We start from the raw sequence: 22500 nt of genomic DNA, 5'->3' as shown, positions 1-22500 counted from the left end.
GAAACAGCTGACGGGAATAATGCCAATGCGCTTTTTAAAATTGCTTTGTATTAACCTTTCCGAAATAAGCAGATTGTGAGAATAAATCTAAGTTATGGGAGATGTGGCAGAGGATGCTGGCGATGGTTATGCCGGATGAGAGTGAACTGGAAATGCTGATAATGATTCTAGTAAAAGTAATTAATTCAACTATAGCATTTGTAATAATGATGCTATATCATAACAGCGATGATATATTAATGATAACAATATCACCATGAAAACAATAACACTTTGAACAGTGTTGAAGGTAGCAATTAAAGATTTAAAAAAATAAGGACAGCCAATCCCAAACTTTTGAAATTGCTTCGATCTTTTGGCAAATATCCTGAGTTGTTTCAAACGCTCTTGCAAAAGATGTCTCGTTTTACAGTAAGTGGAAGATGTAACTGAACTTTCAATAAATGGCTGAGTTGATTAATGTTTTATTTATATACAGCGTACATATTCATGATCCGTTTTTTTTTTATAAATCATATATATAAATATATGTATGTATATATATGGATGTGTATATATGGATGTGTATATATGTATGTATATGTGTGTGTTGATTTTGATAGCAATATAAATATCTACCACCGACAAAATGATGATAGAAGCGAATAAAGGAACATGAATTATGAAAGCGATTAGTCGACTCCGCTTGTCCGTCCATTTGAGGCCGCGGATCCTCCTCACCTGACTCGATGGCGCCATTTGAGGCCGCGGATCCTCCTCACCTGACTCGATGGCGCCATTTGAGGCCGCGGATCCTCCTCACCTGACTCGATGGCGCCATTTGAGGCCGCGGATCCTCCTCAGCTGACTCGATGGCCGCATCTCAATTGGCAGCGCCTTTGAGGCCGCGGATCCTCCTCAGACATTATACCGTGGGTTGACGCCGGTCCTTCACTGACCGATGTCGCCTCTTAGGCCGTCGGATTCGCTACTATTGGTCCATATACCCATACTGCACTTGTTTGACTGCCCACAAGCCCATGCACGATGAAAACCAATTGGCCGCGGATACGCTCGCTGCGAGCGCGCCATATGAAGCCACGACTCCTACTATACACGCACATTTGAGCCCGCGATCCCCTGCGCCGACTCGATACACCAATATTGAGGCTGGTTCCCACTACTCGATCAATTGAGGCTCGAATAACGATCCGTACCGAAGCGAATCCAATTGAAGGACTTGTATTCTCTGACTTTGATGGCGCGATTGGAGTTTCAGCAATCTAGCTAGATCAGGAAAAGCGTCAATTGCCGCGGATCTCCTCAGTCTTGATACGATAGCATTGAAGTCGCAGTCTCCTCACTGATATGCGCTCATTTGAGCCTGGTCTATTCCTAATCTGGAATAGCTCTGTGGCGCATTTGAGCAGCGTTTTCACTAGCAGTCGTACGGGGACATGACGAGGGGGGCAGGAGGTCTTCCTCCCTCCTTGCGCATATAAGCCGCGGCCTCAAAACTAGTCGATAGCCATTTGCTAGCTTTTCAATTGAATCCCTACTTCGAGTCTGAGCGCCATTGATCAAGGATCTCTCAGATTCGAATGTACGCTTTGGCAACGATCATACCAATTACCATCTCCTGTTGAGCCGCGGTACTGCCAGGCGATTGGGCCATGTTGAACCTGGGAACCCGAACCTTACCTGACATAGAGGAGACAGCCGTCTGTAGGAAACGCGTTGTTGCCATCATACATTGACGATTTCCCCTTTGAGGGCCGTATTCTTTATCAGTTGATAGTGTCTACATTTTAGGGGACTCTCAAGTCAAATCAAAGCCATTGATGCGCTCTCAGCCCACGTCGTGAATCCAAATCTCATCGTGATTATGAACACATGACATCTGCATACCGTGGTTGCTGCCTGTCGCTGTGTGCACTGCACCGCTCCTCGCCGTCTGCTCGTCCGTAATGACTTTGGAATATTATTGGTCCATATATCCACATACTGTACACTTGTTATGTACTGCCCACAAGCACCATGCACGAATGAAAACAAACTCGCACACGGATACGCGCGCGCGCGCGCGCGCGCACACACACACACACACACACACACATCCATATATACACGCACACGCACACACGCGCGCGCGCGCGCACATACACAAACAAATGCTGCGTTGTTATTGTGTTTCACTATCTTGAGTAAATATTGCATCAAAAAACGATCCGTCCCGGAAACCTGAATAAATGTCAATGATTTGTGATTTTCGGACTTGCACTTCCCGTCGCGATGGTCAAATGTTTCAAGGCAAATTAAGTCTTAATCGAGTGAAAATCGTTCAATATTCGCTCAGTCGTTAGTGCTTTTAACGATATGATATGAACGGCAGTCGCACTCGGTATGTTCAGTGTAGCTGGGTCTAGATTCGCTTAATCATGAGGAATAGCCACTTGGTGGATGAGATGTAGCTTTTCACTGAGCAGTCGTACAGGGGACATGCACAGAGAGGGGGGAGAGGTAAGGGTGCTTGATACCCTTCCCTCCTTCGTAACAAAGTGCCCGCATAGTCAAAATCAGGTGAAAATTAACGTGCTTATTTTTTTTCTAATTTGAATCCCTACTTTCTGAAGTCTGTACACGTCACTGATACAAGGTATATGTTTAAGGATTCGTAATGTACGTTTGGTACAACATAATGACCTAATTTAACAACTTTCCGTGTTGGCGCGACTGGCGGGTACTGCCTCAGGGTAGTTTGGTGCATGTAAGAAACCTGGGAACCCCGAAGCCTTTTACCTCGACATATACGGCAGGAAAGAGGACAGGCCGGTCTGGTAGCGGAAACTGCGTTTTGTTTGCATCGATACTATATGTAGATTTTTTCCCCTATTTAGTATCTACTTTTCTAGTTTTATCATTGTGGAGTTTTCTAATCATATCTTTTAAGTGGTAGATATAAAGTCCAAAATACAAAGCACTGTACGATAGCTTCTGAGCCACGTCGTGAATCCAAAAACAGAACATTCGTGCATTCAGCAACAGCACCTAGACATTTCCGGCGCCTCTTTGGAACAGTCCCTCCACGTAAATTAATCAGTGTTATTGTTGTTCACATTTCATAATCTCACTTTGTCGCATTGGTAAAAAATGATTAGTTCATGGACCACATTCACCATTATCAGTGAAACAGAGGTAATCAAGCAAACAAAAGCACGCATTCAAACCGAAATATTAGTAATCTATATTTACACGTATCAAATATTGTTTATTGAAGAATCCCAAATATTTATCATCACAACAAATTAAAAAGTAATGAGCCTTTGTGTTAATGCCATATCTACACAAGGTGAAACAGATCCGTAAAACGTCATTCTGATCAAAGTCAAAATAAATAATATCAGCTTTGATTCTGATGAGCTATTGCCGCCAACTCGTTTAGTTCTGGGAAAACAGGTGTGAATAGTGTGCATGTAGGAGGCTTTGTCTTGTAGAGTTTGAAGTTGTGTTCTGTGTCAATGGTTGTAGTTTAGGCCCAATAGCTTTTTTTTTTGCTGAAAATAACCGATGGCCCAAAATAATTAGTAAAAACTTGATACAAGCTTATGAGAAGGCATGAATCTAAACGTAATTTTGTCCATGTAATTATATAAAAATATTCCAACACCCACATGCAAACAAGTTTATATAGTATGTAAACGCGCACCCACTCAACGTAAATATGAGTATATTTTCAAATCAGGTCCATTACCTGATATTCAGAATTAACTTAGCTTATACAAAAGAATTCTGAGTTAACGAACAATAAAAGAAGCGATAATGGAAGGCGTGGATAATAAAATCGGTATAACTTTCTGTTAATATTTATGGTTCTCTTTCTTTGCAAAGCTTAGACCTTGATTCTTTCAATCATAATAAAAAAGGTTAAAAATACCTGGTGTTTCCCTTCCAGTTTGATATCAGTATCAATATATGAGCACGGGCAACTTTATGGCCCAAACTCCTTTATTTTCCTTTTCTTCCAGTTTCTAAAAAACAAAATAAAAATTGCACGAAAAACACACCTACATGTTTCCCTTTTTTAAAAATCTAGTGGGGGCAATAAAAACAGGAAAAATAATGGGAAAATGGATACATATTTTCTCTGATTTATTGATTACAACATTATAGTTCAAATTAATATTCAGATATTGTGGTTGACATACTATACAAAAGTATCACATCAAGTGTAAATCCCTTTTCTGAGTCAGAAAGAAGTCGCCTAAAGAGAATCTACCTGCATATGAAGGCTAGGAAAATGGTATACTGGTGGACTTATCTGGAGGTTAATTAAACCCAGTAATGTCTGAAGATCTCTTTGTTTTATCTAAGTCTTTACTCCCTTTGCCATCAATGACATTCTTCCATATAAAAAGTATGACAAGATTGAGCAATTACCAATTAAAAATAAATCATAATAAAACTGCAATTGAATTGATAGACACAGTACAGGGCACAAATACATATCTATGAGCAGGGTCATATTGAACTGATTTTTAGCAATGCAGCTAATAGGAAAGACCAAGAAAAATCTGAATATTCAGAACTATTAACATTGTCACTGCACAAAAATCACTGTACTTTTATAGAAGATAATTAAGTGTTCAAACATACAGTACAATACAAATTTTGCAACCACAACCACCTACCGCAGACTAAATTACATTTCCTTACAAAAGTGTCTTCAGAGAATAACATAAACCATAAAGTGACATCAGCCATCTAAATGCATTAACATTGAATTCCTAACAGATGAAAATTCATTGAATTTCAAAAATATCCAAGGAATTACAAATGGATCATGATTCCAAGAACCAACCAACGGTATAATCTGAATATGTATATATATATATTTCATTATCAAATTCTCCTTTAAATACATCCTAAAGATGACTATTTTTTCTATGCTATCTTCCTTAACTCTGATGGTAATCTTCCTTCTCCAAACAGGAAGAGGCATACCCTGTCCACAATAAGTGACAGGGTGAAATCGGCCACAAGCACCTTCACCAGAATAATGCGGTACTGTTGGAAGAAAAGATGTATGGTTAAGGATTCATAATGTAGTCTGGTATGACACAATGACTTGAGCTAATGGTTAAAGTGGAAAATTATATCCTACCAGAAAGTAAGATTAAGATGATCATTTCTGTTTTTCTATTTGAATAATTTTTCCTGTACATTACAGAACATCTAAGAAATTCCAGGTATTGCATATATGAGGGTATGCACATCCAAAAGGTTCTCTCAGACTAAATGCCAGAAAATGCATATATTAAATGTTTTGTTATCTCAATCTTTCATTTATAATACAAGGCTTGACATGTTCATGTTCATGCATTACAATCATGAGACTGAGTGCATTAATGCAAAAATGTTGATGCTTATATATGTGTGCATGTGCTTATGCGTATGTGTGTGCCTGCGCACATGCATGCTTGTGTATGTGTGTGCACGCGTGTGTATGTATGTGTGTACGTGCACGCGTGTATATATGTGCATGAGTATGTATAAATCTTTCTCTTGATTCTTATCCATCAATCCACCTATTAGATAAACTGGCTTCTATTTTGCATGGAGGCCAGTATTTGCAGTCCTTACCTCAGGAGGGAAATCAACAATCTCAAATTGTTGAGCAAATTCTGGAACGATGCCCACGGCCAGAGCCAAAACCACGCCGCCAGAGCCCAACAGGCTGTACAGCAGAGCCTTGTTTTCTAGCAGAGATTCCATAAATGGATGGCCCTGAAAAGTAGAAAAAAAGACAAACAATTGATTAATTAAAAGCTTATTACCAAAGGAAACAGAGACACATACATCATCTCCAAATTTGTTGAATGAAAAGGACTTGAAACAATAGCCTAAGTCATGTTCTAAAAGATAAAAAAAAAAAAAAAAAAAAGGGTCATACTTGAAAGGATGGAAATAACAAACAATTCTTGTGTGTCTAATATTTAAATGTAATTTTACTTGCACTATGAAATTATCCTAATAGTGGTAAACTGGCCTTAGCACAGCCTGCCTACTGTGGTTGGAGGCTCAATGGATGAAACCAAGGGTGAAATCTGTGCAGAGTGGTGGGCACACACTGCTAACAGTATATAACAAATCCTAGGTCTATTCAACTTCATTTTGCACAACCACTTGCACAAGCAACTACATAAACAAACTAGTAAACAATTATGCCCAACATTTCTTACCCTGTAATTGATGGCAAATGTTGATATTTGTAGTGTCATGGAGATGACATACACTGTACTATTCAAAAGACTGGGTTCAAATTCCTTTTCTAAGTCAACAAACTTGTCCCTGAAACAATTAAAAAACAATAAGCACATTAATTAAATGCATGTACCATATGAGTACCAACAAATTCTTACAATTTTAAAAATGTAAACGTAAACAACCCATGTTGTATTTCTCATTTCTTTATGTATATAGATTTCTTCTCAACATTCAAATAAATTCAATAGTCACTCACTTTGGTGGAGACCATTCATTGGCCTGGTTAACCAAGAACCAGAGACATGTGAAGTGGACTGCGAATTGTAGCAGCACCGTCATGATTGTGTACACGTTAAAAATGTTTGGTAGTGGCCTCTCTTTACTGAGGACTTTTAGTGGCTGAAACATAGTGCAGGGTCTTTTAGTCACTTTAATTTCAGGAAGTTTTGTATATGCTAGTTAGCACATACAGTTGTTAATAAAGTTATTCTTCTTTGAAAAGTCTATATCAGGTTTAGAGTACTTTTTAGATGTGGTAGGTCCTGACTTGTTATATCAGTATTAAAGTTTACATTCAGTAAAGTTGGTAGAAGGGTATGCTTTGCTTTGGTCAGTGTGGACCAAGAATGCATCCTTAAAATCTAAAACTTCAAATGACCAAGGCATGTGAAATTAGTATAAAATTCAAAAAGGAATTTGAAAGAAAAAAAAAAATTATGGCAATGGCTGTCTATACTATTTAAGTAACTTAGATCATATTAGTCAAATCAAAACTCATTTGGGTTATATTCAGATTAAGTTATCATAAGAATTATTATTAGTATGTAATTATATTAAATCAATGGCTGTCTATACTATTTAAGTAACTTAGATCATATTAGTCAAATCAAAACTCATTTGGGTTATATTCAGATTAAGTTATCATAAGAATTATTATTAGTATGTAATCATATTAAATCAAGGACAAAAGGTGTGACTGAATTAAGTTATATTAAGTTTGCTCTGGGTTTGTAGTGGTAGGGCAAGGTAAATTCTGCCGTAAGTTTCAGTAAAATGTCACAATTAAGAATTAAAACTTTCCATATATAAATACACACACACTGAATGTAATGTAGATTTCCAGGGTTTCTTTAAACAACTTCAGTATATTTCATAAAATATATAAATGTATATGATTTTCATATATTTACAAAACTTCCTGTAATCAGTGAAATGATTATTTAAAATTTCTTATTTGGACTTGACTTTACATCCAACAAAACATGTCAACTTTCATTCTCTCCTTCAATTCTAAAACAATGTTACTATGAGTAATGGACAAAAAGGAAAAGACTATATTCAGTTTCATAAAAATGTCATTAATATGTGGACTAAGGTTTCTGCTTTTCTGTGGGGGATAATCACAACAGTGCTTTAGATACTTCCAAAAAGAAGAAAAGGGACAGAGTATTTGACCATTAACAGAATTGTGATAATGTATTTCTAAGGTGGTTGGTTACCTTTGAGCGCGAAATAAATAAGAAGCAGGCTGCAAGGAGGAGGCCTTGCAGTGTTGCCTGGTAGTCAGAGAACTTGATGCCATCCAGGTACAAAACAGACTGAGAATATGCCAAAATTAGGGCATTCAGTGCTAAAATTTTGAACATCTGTAGAGTTGTCACAAGGGTACATCTGCCTTGCTTGATAATGTGGCACACTGTCAAGAAGAAAATAAATATTCTGTTATTAAACAGGATATGAAAGTGACTACTAATATTATGCCCATCATTACTAACACCCCATCGCTATTGCCATCCCCATCTCTATCATCATAGTACTAAAAACAATAACAACAACAATAGTAGTAATGATTATGATTATGATGATGATAATAATACTAATACTAATAATAATACCAATACTAATACTAATAATAACAACACTAATAATCAGCTTCATTATCACAGACAAGCACAAAGAAAAAAAGAAAAAATAATAATTAAATTTTTTTTATGATGCTGTACACTTTCAATAACTTGCACTTACCACATTGTATAGATGAAAGTTTAGATGTGAAAGGTGCTGCAATCGAAGCATCACCTAGCTTCACTACTGGGTTATTCTCTTCCTCCAGCTCCTGAAGAAGCTTTTGTAACTGGGCTTGTGCCTTCGTTATTTGTTCCTGTCAATTAAAAAAAAAATGGTTAAATGCGGGGATAACAAGGTGTTGACTTTTTATTTTTTATTTTTTTTAAAGACCTACTAAGATGACCCATATTCATGATGACATTTGTGGAAAAGGTATGAATGAGAATGAATATCTTCACAATACACTCTACCTAGCCTGGTAAACTGTAAGAGCACATCCATACTATAGAAAGTATATTTATAACGTATACTCTTACAAAACGTGTATTATCCATTTCACCTAAAAATTTGTTTCCTGATATAACTTCATAATTCAACACAGGTATAAGCAACCAAAGGTGTTCCCCTCCAACCCTGCTTCCAACACTGTACCTGCTGAGGTGTCATTTTTGATTGTCTTGAGCTTGCTGGTGGAGTTTGTGCTTTCTGCTTCTCAACCTTCCTTGCTAATTTCCTCGCACTTTCCAGCTTCTCTGACATTCCTGGTGTCATGCCATTGTTGGGGTCATCACTGCGCTTCTTCCTCTGTGGTGGACGATCAGGGGCGTTGGAGAGGATGGCCACACCTGCGTTAAAAGGATGAAAAGAAAAAAAAAAAAAAAAAAAGAATTAGCAGAGGAATAAATGAAGGTAAATGAAACAGACTTAAATAACAAAAAATGTATTATACATTTTCTTATTTGACAGTGACAGTCAAAAAATGCACTGCTATACCTACCACAGTGAGCATGCTTCAGTGCACCAACATCATTAGTGCCATCACCACACATGAGTGTTGTGTAACCCAAGCTTTTGTATGCAGTTATTACAAATTCCTTTTGTTTAGGGGCCACGCGAGCAAAGACTCTTACGTGTGGAAGAATGTCCTTGAAGAATTTGGGATGCTGTCTTTTCAGCCAGGCTAGGCCCTATGGGAAGAGAAGAAAATAATACAAACTTTAACAATGAAAGTTCCATAATCACTGAAACTGTACATATCAAAACGTGCAAATAATGCCACAGTCCTATCGAGCAAATCAAAATACTCACTTCTCCTGTGATGCAAAAGTCGTACGTCCTGAAGAAACCATTCTTCATATCTTTGATCTCATTGGTGGGTATGACTTCCATTTTGATTGTCTGGTCGATGCTCTCCCAACCCCATCGGTCTTGGTTATAGTTCTGAGCCGGAAAAGAACAGGTGAAGAGGACCCGTTACAAAAGATATAAAGCAAGAGGAAAAACATGCTCTGCCCATTTTTTAATACAGATGGCTCCACAGTGCTTAGAAACTGCATCAATTACTAGGCTTATGTTACCTCACCTATTTACCCCAGTCTTGAAAGTAGCATGTTACTACTGACGACAACAACAACAACAACAACAACAATAATAATTATAATAATAACAGTAATAATAATAATAATAATAAAAATAGTAATAATAAAAACAATAATAATGATAAAATGTACAAGTCTTCTCCCAAAAGTTAAAGGAATGAGATAGTTAGGTAAGGTCAAATAAGCCTAGGAGCTCTTTCACAGCTAAATACTTACCTGAAGAACTAATGTTGCCTTCTTATGTGTAAATTTCAATTCTTTTGCAACATGGCAAGCAGTCAATGAATTGTCACCAGTAATCATAACCACCTGTGAGTGAAAAAGAGAAAAAAAATGAAGATACCTTTCCATTGCTAGCAATAGCACAAAACATTTAATTTTCAAATGAACATAATAAAATGAAAAATACAAACACGACCAGGAGCTACTATTGTTATCAATTTAGTCTTTTTATTGCTTTGAAAAAATTCTGTATAAACAGTCTCCAAGAACAAACTATCTCTTGGTTGATTGTATGTACTGTATCATTTGTGACAAAAATATCCACAGCAGTTAGATATTTACACATACAAAACTAAATATCAACAGAATCTTTATACACAGTACTAAAACACTTACCCCGTGTGAACTCTGAAGCACTTCTTTAATGACCTCCTTTGAGTCCCTCTTCAGTGGACAGGAGATGATGATAAAACCAGTAAAGGTCAGCTTGCATTCCAAGGCTTCACGTGTTGTTTCTCGTACCTGTTGATGGGAAGTGCTAAGGTTATTATATGATTTATTGGAAGAATATCAAGTGCATAGAACAACTCTCATAAGCCTAAAAATTTGGAACTCTTAAAGGATACTGTAAAATTTGTGGAAAAAATCAGGCAACTGTAAAGACAACTTCAGAAATGAAACTTTGAGCATGTCTCCTAACTGGCTTTCATCAAATATCATCCAACTCCAACTCCCAAACTGAATTTCAGACAGGCCTAGCAGAAAGTGACAAAGCATATCTTCAAAATAACTGCTGCTTATATCCACATTTCTAGTATCACTGATAAACCTGATATCCTCAACTAAAATTAAATATTATGTAAATGCAGCATATTCACCTCAGCGTGTGAAAGTCTGCCAAGCTCTTTTCTTCCGAGAGCTAAAACTCGGGCTCCGCGGCGAGACAGCTCCAAGTATACATTGTCATAGTTTGGTGGTAGTGAGGAGAACTGGAACAAATAGATTACATTACTGTTGATGTCAATGTATGTGTTGAGTGTGTGAATGAGTGAGTGAAGTTGTCTGCAGACAACACTGTAATGAAAGAAACAGAATAAGGAGTAAAGGGAAACAAAACTAAAACCAAAATTAAAATTAAGGTTCATAAAGCTTTCCTTTAAAAAAGTAAAAAAAAATCTAAAATCTATACTTCACAAAAAGAAATCAAGAAAGTAAGGAAGATAGGTTCACTTTAAGATCCATCTCTACAGCTCAGTAATCAGAGGTTACCTTTATAATATTTTCTACTTTCAAACTTCAACCTGTTATGTCCCCACACCTTATAAAACACAGGCTTCTGATACTACAAAATAATCAAGTGCCAATCTACAAGGAACACCTACCATCGGTCTTAGAGTTTCTGGTGCACCTTTCACAGTTGCCAAATACATGACATCAGCAGAGCCAGGCTGGGTAAATCCAGTGATTACCGACATTCGCTTCAACTGGGATGAAAAGTGGAAACGATGGAATATTTTCATACCTGGAGCCTTTCCTTTCCGTGGCACAACAGCTTCACCTTTGGGAAAAATAATGATTTAAAAAAATTTAGGTAATTCAGTGTATTTTAATAGAGAATTCATGAAAAGAAAAACAAATATGGACACCACTATTATTTGAATGTGGTTCAAACCTATCAGCTTACAATTATGCAAGAGTTGAAAAGTACTGAAAGGGCTCTGAGACTAATATTTTCTATACCATTGGAAATGCTTCTCAAGGTATTGTTTAAAGGTTCCACACTCTCACTCTCACACACTCTCTCTCTCTCTCTCTGTTTTTTTTTCTCTCTCTCAAGTTTACTTCAGTCATAAATCTAACCTTTAGTCACTGTCCAATCAATGGCTGCCAATGTGGCTTTTTCTTGGGGATCTCCAACAAGACCATCTTCCAACTGGACTAGAGAATGACATGACGCCACCACCTGTGAAAAAAGCCAAACCATATATTCTCCGTCCCTAACTCTTTAACCCGTTGGATCTGGGTGATGGAACCATGTCATGGGCCAGTGGTGGGTGACAGGAGTGACTCATGGAAAACTTTAGCTGAGGGACAGGGAGATGGGAACTTCCTGACTTGGAGAAATTTAACTGAGGGGCAGAAGAGTGGGAATGCCTGGTCTTTGACTGAAGGGCAGGATAATGAAAAGATATCATGGGAAATTGTTGCTGAAGGGCAGGCAACCAGGACATATCATTATTTCATCATATATTTGCAGTACAAGGAAACCATTTAGCACTGCAGATAGATTATTATAATTTTTTTAATCCCATTATTATTATTTTCTTTTCTTTTAGAATTATAAGAACAGTCTATTGTCTATGCTTTGATATGGCATAGGTAATTGTCTATTTCTAAAAATTGAACAATGAGTAATAATAAAAAGATGACACCAATATCACAATGTTACCTATACTACAAAAGCAGTCTATTACTGGTATCATACAACATAACAAATGACAAATATAGACTTCATGAAATGATAATATAGCAAAAATGCATCTGCAGAAAATGGGTCTAACTAAGGAGTCAAGGAATCTTGATACCGCATATGAGTGTGTATGGCCCAGGCCTACTAGCCATACACCCAGGACTGTTGCCACTCAAGTAAGCCTAATGTGCACATTTTTGTACAAATGTGAGCTGCAAGGCACCCTGATCCAACAGTTAACTACTTCTCATCTTTTCCTTTCTAACAATCATAAAATAACAAGATCAACATTTTCATTCACCAACTGTAAGTACATCTACTACCATAAACTCATGAAACTTAAAATAATGTACTTTTGAACAATGTTGCTCATGAAAATATTACTGAATACCTTTAAATGCAAAGCTCTAATGAAAACAACACAAAGGCAAAATACTTTTAATGTAATAAAAAAAAATAGATTGCTGAAAGAAACCTCCATACCTGTATGGTTTCAAGAGGAGCTTCCCCAACTGGCACCACTTTGCTAGTGCCGCTGAAAAAAGGATTTCTAATTAAAAAAATGTTTACAGCATACTGGGTATTGGTAAGTAAATTTCATATAAATGGAATGAAAGGAGTGAGATAAAGGAATAAAAGAGAAGGAGAGGGGGAGGGGAGAAAGGGAAAGAGAGAGAGTGGGAGAGAGAGAGAGAGAGAGAGAGAGAGAGAGAGAGAGAGAGAGAGAGAGAGAGAGAGAGAGAGAGAGAGAGAGAGAGAGAGAGAGAGAGAGGAGAGGAGAGGGAGGGAGGGAGGGAGGGAGAGAGAAAAAGAGAAAGCAAAAGAGAGTGAGAGATTGTGTATATGCTTATGTATATGTGCATGCATGTATGTGTGTGTATATATGTATATGAGTGTGTATATGTGAATATGATGTGTATATGTGTATACATGTGTATACGTTTCTGAGTATCTATACGAGTTTGTATACATATAATAATAATAATAATAGTAATAATAATTTAAGGTTTAGTGGGCCCGGTTCTTGTAACTCAAGTTAAATTACTACTGTCTGTTTATTGTACTTCTAAACTACCCTGTGTGCAAGGAATGGCCAGGGTTACCTTCCAGTGGTAGTGTAGGATTTGAATGTAGATCAGCAAGATTGTTAGATGAGAACATTACACTACACTACACAGTACGCTATACATGTATGCCTCTGCATGTGTAATATATATGTGTATGTGTGTACATATACTTGTGTGCGTGTTTGTGTGAAGAGGGAAGCACAACCTGCATACTCACTCTAAGCCTGCAACACCTTCCACCACCAGGTCATCACTGGTCAGAGTTCCTGTCTTGTCGAAGCAGCACACATCAATCTTTCCAGCAAAGGGAATGCGGAAGGGCTCAGTGCAATAGACAAACAACTTGGAAAGTGATAAAAGTGAGGTGTTGACCGCCAATGACAGTTCTATTGGGAGCTCTGGCGGCACCACAGAGGTCAGGATAAGAGTGCACTCCAGGAACAGCTTGTACCGGTTCCTGTTGGGGTCTTCTGTGCCTGTTCATTCGAGGGAGAGAAAAAAATGTACATACTAATATATGTAAATGCAAGTAAATACACATTCAGAGTATAAAATAAATGCAGAGTATAAATTAAATAAAACATAAAATTGTTTCCACTTATATTTAGGAAAAGCAACAAACATGCAACTAAGAGAAGTTCACAGGAGGGAGACAGCAGAGAATGAAAGAAAAAAATAAGAAGGAATATATAAGGTAAAGACACAATAGAAAGTAGTAGGGAATGTAGGTGGTGAAGGAGGAAGAGAAAGAAGATAAGGATAACAAAGATGAAGAGAAAGAGGAAAATTAAAAGGAAGAGAAAAAAATGGGGGAGGAGGCAAAATAATGCGAAGGGAAATAAAGGAGGGGGGGAGGAGGATAAATTAAGAAAGTGGAGTAGGAAGAGGAAAAGATATATAAAAACATTTATATTTTTCATCAACACAGCTACAAAACACACCTTTAATCCACACATATGAAGCAGCAGCAATGGCAAATATCAACAGGAAAAGAATGAATGCAAACGTCTCCAGGTTATTTGCGGTGACACGACTGACACCATAGAGGATCGTCCGCAACAATTTTCCCTGGGCAGTGTTGAAGTTGGTGCGCAACACGTAGCACACACACCCATTGTCTGGAGCTGCAGAAGGAGGGGAATCTCTTATATTCTAAACTAGTTCCTTAGGAGTTCTAAACCTTTGAATATTTTTTGTTAAAAAAACAAAAAAAAAAACAATTAATAAAGTAATCATGTTTCATAAACTTTAAAAACTACTTGGCTAGAGTGCTAATAATCCTTAACAACATGGGAATCTATTACAATAGTGTGCCTTTCATAACTAGACTCAAGAAAGATCCTTTGACAGCAGCAGTTAATATTTATAATCATATTCAAAAACTTTTTTTTTTTTTTTTATCATTCTCCCAAAATTTTCCTTGTTTACAATAACTGCAGATCAAACAAACAAAATCACTTAACATTAAACAATTCTGCAAACAAGCAAATACCAATACAGTACATTTCTGTAGTTTTAAATAATTTTAAACATTAACATATTATTCTTTCACTTTAGTTTTCAGCTTCAGGAAACTAGCAAGTTTACAAACAAATGGGTATTTAAATCTATAATAAAAAACTAGGTAAAGAATATGTTATTCATTCTATCTATAAGACTTGACCAACTAAAACATTACTTACCTCTCAAGCCAGTCACAGTTTTGCTGGGAGGGGTATGCTGAACGACTTTCGTGCCCCCAAACAACACATGCAACTTGGCATCTGTGGCAAGGTCCAACTCGCGGTCCAATTCGACTGCCTCAAGGCTTTCTTTCATTTGAGGCACAGACTCACCTGATATGCAAAAGACAGTATAGGATGAGTGAAGAATGGAGCCGTTGTTGCCAGGGACTGTACTGCCCCCTATAGTTTTCTCTTGTGAATTTTGTTTACACAATAAGTAGGCCCTACATGACCCCATCTGACTTCCCCATTCTTTGAATCTGAGAAAAATGTTTTTTTCTAATGCTATTAACAATTGTTATTGTTAATAGCATATATTGCTGAATTATAATTTTTATAGCGTTATCATAATACTAACAGCAAATAAGAATTTGAATATATATATAGACATATTTCAGAATAGAAAGTAATGCAAACATAAATAAATAAGTAAAGAAAAAAATCTGACAAATCACACACAAAAAAGGTACTTACCAGTCAGCATACTCTCATCCACAACACAAGGGCCGCGAAGCAGCAGCAGGTCACAAGGAACAAGGTTGTCATTCTGGCTGCGCCCAACGCTCACGACATCTCCCGGTACAAGCTGGTCTGTCATTATTGATCTCCACCTCTTGTTACGGTATACCTGTGAGGACAGTTTGCATTATACATGAAAGACAAAAAACATATAATAATAAATAAAAAATAATTATACAAGAAGAAATACGACTATGTAAATAATAAATCACATGACAGAGTGGAGATAAGGTGCATCACATAACCTAACATTGCCTTACACATAAATCTATCTGTGCATTCAGAGGGTACCTTTCAAACTGCTTAAATGTATGTGAACATTTTAGAGCAGACGCACACACGCACGCACGCACCCACACACACACACACACACACACACACACACACACACACACACACACACACACACACACACACACACACACACACACACACACACACACACACACACACACACACACACACACACACACACACACACACACACACACACACACACACACACACACACACACACACACACACACACACACACACACACACACACACACACACACACACACACACACACACACACACACACACACACACACACACACACACACACACACACACACACACACACACACACACACACACACACACACACACACACACACACACACACACACACACACACACACACACACACACACACACACACACACACACACACACACACACACACACACACACACACACACACACACACACACACACACACACACACACACACACACACACACACACACACACACACACACACACACACACACACACACACACACACACACACACACACACACACACACACACACACACACACACACACACACACACACACACACACACACACACACACACACACACACACACACACACACACACACACACACACACACACACACACACACACACACACACACACACACACACACACACACACACACACACACACACACACACACACACACACACACACACACACACACACACACACACACACACACACACACACACACACACACACACACACACACACACACACACACACACACACACACACACACACACACACACACACACACACACACACACACACACACACACACACACACACACACACACACACACACACACACACACACACACACACACACACACACACACACACACACACACACACACACACACACACACACACACACACACACACACACACACACACACACACACACACACACACACACACACACACACACACACACACACACACACACACACACACACACACACACACACACACACACACACACACACACACACACACACACACACACACACACACACACACACACACACACACACACACACACACACACACACACACACACACACACACACACACACACACACACACACACACACACACACACACACACACACACACACACACACACACACACACACACACACACACACACACACACACACACACACACACACACACACACACACACACACACACACACACACACACACACACACACACACACACACACACACACACACACACACACACACACACACACACACACACACACACACACACACACACACACACACACACACACACACACACACACACACACACACACACACACACACACACACACACACACACACACACACACACACACACACACACACACACACACACACACACACACACACACACACACACACACACACACACACACACACACACACACACACACACACACACACACACACACACACACACACACACACACACACACACACACACACACACACACACACACACACACACACACACACACACACACACACACACACACACACACACACACACACACACACACACACACACACACACACACACACACACACACACACACACACACACACACACACACACACACACACACACACACACACACACACACACACACACACACACACACACACACACACACACACACACACACACACACACACACACACACACACACACACACACACACACACACACACACACACACACACACACACACACACACACACACACACACACACACACACACACACACACACACACACACACACACACACACACACACACACACACACACACACACACACACACACACACACACACACACACACACACACACACACACACACACACACACACACACACACACACACACACACACACACACACACACACACACACACACACACACACACACACACACACACACACACACACACACACACACACACACACACACACACACACACACACACACACACACACACACACACACACACACACACACACACACACACACACACACACACACACACACACACACACACACACACACACACACACACACACACACACACACACACACACACACACACACACACACACACACACACACACACACACACACACACACACACACTAGGAATATAATCATGCTAGAATAATACTTTCAATTTCTAATTTTATTTCTCAAATTAATTCCCTTTATCTATTACTAATGTATCTATATTCATATGTCAAACTTCTATTCATAAATATTGACATATTTGAACTTTTAAAAATATGAGTATTGATAATCTCAATATGACCTATTTAATTCAGAGTACACCACTGAATACTGGGACAACCTTTTTAAATTTCAGTACATTATGAAAAGATCCACTTAAAGGAAAATGGTTTGTTATGGAGTATCATTACTTTTCTATCAGTATTTGTATCTACTTCTGGGTTAAGTTACTTACAACATTTCTAAGCAGTAATGTAGAGTATACAGTAGTAGACAGAAGCATGTGAGGCTTTTAACATAAGGAGAGAAATGACTTTTCGTCTCCACTCAAATCAACTCAAATCTATTCTTACTCGTTTTTGCCATATCTCCCTTCCGCCGTAGCCAGGTCTGTGTCCTCCTGGTATCCACGCCATTCTGTGTACGTTCGTAACTGATGATCGATGGGAAACTTGAGACCGACAAACTGTTTCCTTTCTTCACTATCCCAGATGTATTTTGTTTTTTGAAAGATGAACCATATGCTCTTTTCTGTTGCCTCTTTGCTTATCTGTTTACACAAAGAAAAAGTTCATTGAACTACACAATAAAATTCCAAATCAAGAGTATGTAAAAAAAAAAGGATAATATAAAAGACAAATAATATTACACCTTACAATAAAGAGATTCGATTATAGTATTATTATTTTTATTATACATTAAATAATAAAAATTTAACAAGAACTTTAAACTTTAGATTTTCCTGCAACAAAATGAGAACAAAAAGGAACAAGATCAGTACTTACTAAAGTTTTGTGTACCTTAACGAGTTCAGGTGAACCGTTGTTGGGAGTTGGCACAACTTTTGCAACTGTTGCCACTCTTGGATCATTTTCCTAAAATAACATTAAAAAATATAGTAAATGAAGAAAATATAGTAAAAGTAATAGCAATGAAATCATTAAATTAATTAGAATACGTCATCAACCCTAAAGCAATGAATTGGCCAATGGATTGGTTCACTAAACATGAGATGCTCTTTGTGCTTCCAGCTTTGGAAGGCTGTGGGTGACATTTCTGCAATGCTAAGTGCACCTTGTAGAGGGTGGCTGAAGCCACACAAAGCCAAAACCTTTACCTTCACCTATATCTTCAGAAAACAGATTTCATTTATTCACACATAATAACAATGAACAAGTAATGCTTCACAACATAGAGACAAACACGTTGACAATGGCCAGCCCAGGTTCTGGGCTGGCCAGTACAAAAATAAGAAACAGTACAAAAATAAGAAACCAGAAATCTGACCGAACACTTATCATAACTTATATGACTGACAATGATTCTCCATTCTTTTTCCATTCCCTTCGTACAGACATACCCCCAACTCCACATCTCAAAATTTATTTAACAATCTAAGTTGCTGTGACTAGGCAAGGCAAGGGTTGACTGGAGGCTGTGCCCCAACACCCTCGGGGAAGCATTGTCTTCATTTCAGTATGCACGGCAAGACAGAGCTTTCCGAGATCTTTTTTCTCTATTTGTGACATTACTGTTTGTGTCTGTTGCTTATTTTTTGTACAGACGACTAACTTTTTGTTCTCTACAAGATTTTCCTCTTCAATTTGCCCTAGCTTTGTGCATCCACACCATAGAGATTAGCCAAAGAATCTTACTAAAATATGAAAAACTGTTACAATTACCACATTAAATTCTCTCTTAACAATGTGTTTTGTATACATACAGCTGGTACTTTCTGCTTATAATATTTGATGATACGTTCTACAAAGACGGGTAAATTTCCAGTTTCATCTGGCCTCCGACTTTTGAAAAAAAATTTTTTGGAATGGAATCTCCCTTCATAGTTTAATGCTGTTACGCTGCTGTTTTCCATCGCAATTTTTAATTTCGGACTATGTGACCCTTGCGTGACTAATAACTTCAATATTTTTGAGTTGTGACAGAAGTACATAGAAGATAAGTTTCTTAGATTTATTTGCTCTATTGTTTGCATACATTATTTTCTATATAAAAGATGGCTGTATGAAACTGGACCCATACCCAGAGATAATCTTTTGGGAGAGAAAGCAACGGGCTTTAAATCGGAGATAGAAAACATAATTACCTTTGTGATTAATTTTGTATTGCTCAATTATTTGTGTTTAATTGTTACTTCTCCTCACCAAGAACTTAGTATTTCCTGTAGAGGTCGCTGCTCATCAGCATCTCCAACAGGAGCATAAATCTGTGTAACTTGAACAACCACTTGCCTGATAAGCAAAACTGCCCAAAATATATTGTGTCTTGTCTTCCCCAAAATAAACCTTTTGCACCTGCCATACATCATTCCCGAGGTTGCAAAGGGACTCCCCCCGAGGCCCCTTGTCCCGACAAACACGAAGGAACACGCAGCGCCTGGAGCCGCTCCGCCAGCTGTCAAAACCCCACGACCTCCCTCCGCCTCTAGAAAAGCTACAACAGCCGCCGAGACGCTGACCCAGTGCGAGCCACCCTCTGCTGCCATCCCCACCGCTGACGGGAACTCACCCTCCTGCAGGTGAAGAGGCAGCGCACGTGAACAGACCAGTGGCAGAAGAGGCACGTCAGGATCTGCAGGCAGCCGACCCCCGCCAGCGCTATGAGCCCCGCTTCAAAGTACTCTTCCCAGCCATACACGGCCACCCACGCCCAGCCCCATATCCCGTAGAGGATGAGGAACGGGAATATGTATCCGTGGAAGATCAGGGGCCTAGGGACATAGAGGCCGACGGAGTGAACGAGGTCGTCGAGGGAGGAGGAAGAGGAATCCATCGGACGACCAGACGACGCTCCAAAACACGCTGCGTCCGGGTGCGTGCGTGCGACTTCGCTCCGGCGGCGAGGCGGACAAATTTGGTTTCATTAGCTGGCACCGTCGCTGACTGATGCTGTCTGTTTAATGGGTAGGTTTTGTGGTTCGTTGTTTTTCTAGAGATTTATGTTTAGGCCTGTTTGGGTGTTTTCATGTACTTTGCTCGAAAATACACTGCATCCAGATGCCTTCCAGAGGCTTCACTTATTCCCTTATGGATACAAATTTGTTTTATGGAACAAAGCAGTCTAAAGGAGTCAATGATAATTTAATCTGTATTTTTTGCTGTTATCTATTATTTTCAACCCATTATTCATTTGAAATCATCGGTTTGTTACATACATTTCTCCAAAACACTGCGTCCGAATACATGGCTGTAGTTTCGGATTGCCAGAGAGACGTATCAATGGTCAGTAGATTGCTACATCCTTACGTATTCGTAATTTTGCATCCCATGAAAACTGTGAATTGTATAAAAGTTATTCATATATTTACAGTATACATGGCTATACTATCAATTTGTTTGGAAAATGGTTAAAAGTAACTAAAAAAGAAGTCCGATAAATATACATGACACTCTTATTTTCAACATCTGGGAAGAGTTTACCTGGAAGATTGTGCTCCTTTTATTCCTAAACGGATTTACCAAGAAATATCACTATTTTTTAGGCAAAAGCTGGCGCGGACTGACAAAAAAAAAGAAAAAAAAAGGGTCAAGTTAAGCCAAGGGAAAGTGTTGGAACGTATGTCACTGTGACTTGGAACATACGAACGTCGCTTTGCGTTTTGAGTGACACTTTATTTTTTCTTAATAGTCTAGATTCACAAAATTACAAAGTCGGTCCCTTTCAAAATGATGCATTAGCTAAAATGATCATACCTTTTTTAAATAAATGTACTGGGTTACAGTCTCATGGACATTGTCATTGTAATAGAGAGTTATGGATAATATTGAAAATCTTCACAACACAAGATAAATATTAGACCGGTTTCCATTATTGTATTCGTCAGGAGTATATGTATTTCAGACTAAAATATAATTGAAAGCTGTCAAATGCATCGCTGTGAAGGTATTAGTTCATGTTCATCACTATAACTTGAATATAGTATTTTTCTATACTATTTTAAAAGCCCCTTTTCACGGTTGGTTTGAAATTCAACTGTTAAAGTAAATAGATGTAATTAAAATAATTGTTACTTTTTCAAAACTCAGGCAGTGTATTACGTAAGCATATCCGGTTGTGATAACCCGTATTCGCTTTTTAGAATACATATATATTTTTGTTTTTCTTTTAAAAGCAATAAACTTTTCTAGTTCACTGTTTTTATTATTCATA

The 22500-nt window shown here is 38.4% G+C and overlaps 1 protein-coding gene across 1 annotated transcript; it reads right to left on the bottom strand.

The window, feature by feature from the left end:
* Positions 1-4096: 4096 nt before the first annotated feature.
* Positions 4097-21209, bottom strand: LOC125042327 (endoplasmic reticulum transmembrane helix translocase-like). Its single transcript, XM_047637863.1, has 23 exons — positions 20860-21209; positions 19119-19208; positions 18687-18883; positions 18569-18575; positions 15647-15800; positions 15131-15283; positions 14390-14572; positions 13666-13924; positions 12865-12916; positions 11772-11874; positions 11294-11469; positions 10790-10900; positions 10308-10433; positions 9906-9998; positions 9400-9531; positions 9089-9278; positions 8743-8936; positions 8269-8404; positions 7743-7939; positions 6500-6642; positions 6219-6327; positions 5620-5763; positions 4097-5043 (listed from the first exon to the last, which is right to left on the bottom strand). The coding sequence occupies exons 1-23, from the start codon at positions 21121-21123 to the stop codon at positions 4921-4923; spliced, it is 3336 nt and encodes a 1111-aa protein (XP_047493819.1). The 5' UTR covers positions 21124-21209; the 3' UTR covers positions 4097-4920.
* Between the last annotated feature and the right edge of the window lie 1291 nt (positions 21210-22500).

This window comes from Penaeus chinensis, chromosome 32 (assembly GCF_019202785.1).
Source record: "Penaeus chinensis breed Huanghai No. 1 chromosome 32, ASM1920278v2, whole genome shotgun sequence".
Lineage (NCBI taxonomy): Eukaryota > Metazoa > Arthropoda > Malacostraca > Decapoda > Penaeidae > Penaeus > Penaeus chinensis.
Note: the sequence above shows the minus strand (reverse complement) of the source record. Positions and strands in the feature narration are given on the sequence as shown.

What these genes read in the sequence shown, in the direction of transcription:
- LOC125042327 (XM_047637863.1), bottom strand. Translation starts at nt 21,123, where the DNA reads ATGGATTCCTCTTCCTCCTCCCTCGACGACCTCGTTCACTCCGTCGGC. An exon ending in TGCTTCAGAGTTCACACGGG is followed by an intron (nt 9,999 to 10,307) that starts GTAAGTGTTTTA and finishes TTTCACTCACAG; the next exon opens with GTGGTTATGATTACTGGTGA. An exon ending in TTGTTGATTTCCCTCCTGAG is followed by an intron (nt 5,044 to 5,619) that starts GTAAGGACTGCA and finishes TTCTTCCAACAG; the next exon opens with TACCGCATTATTCTGGTGAA.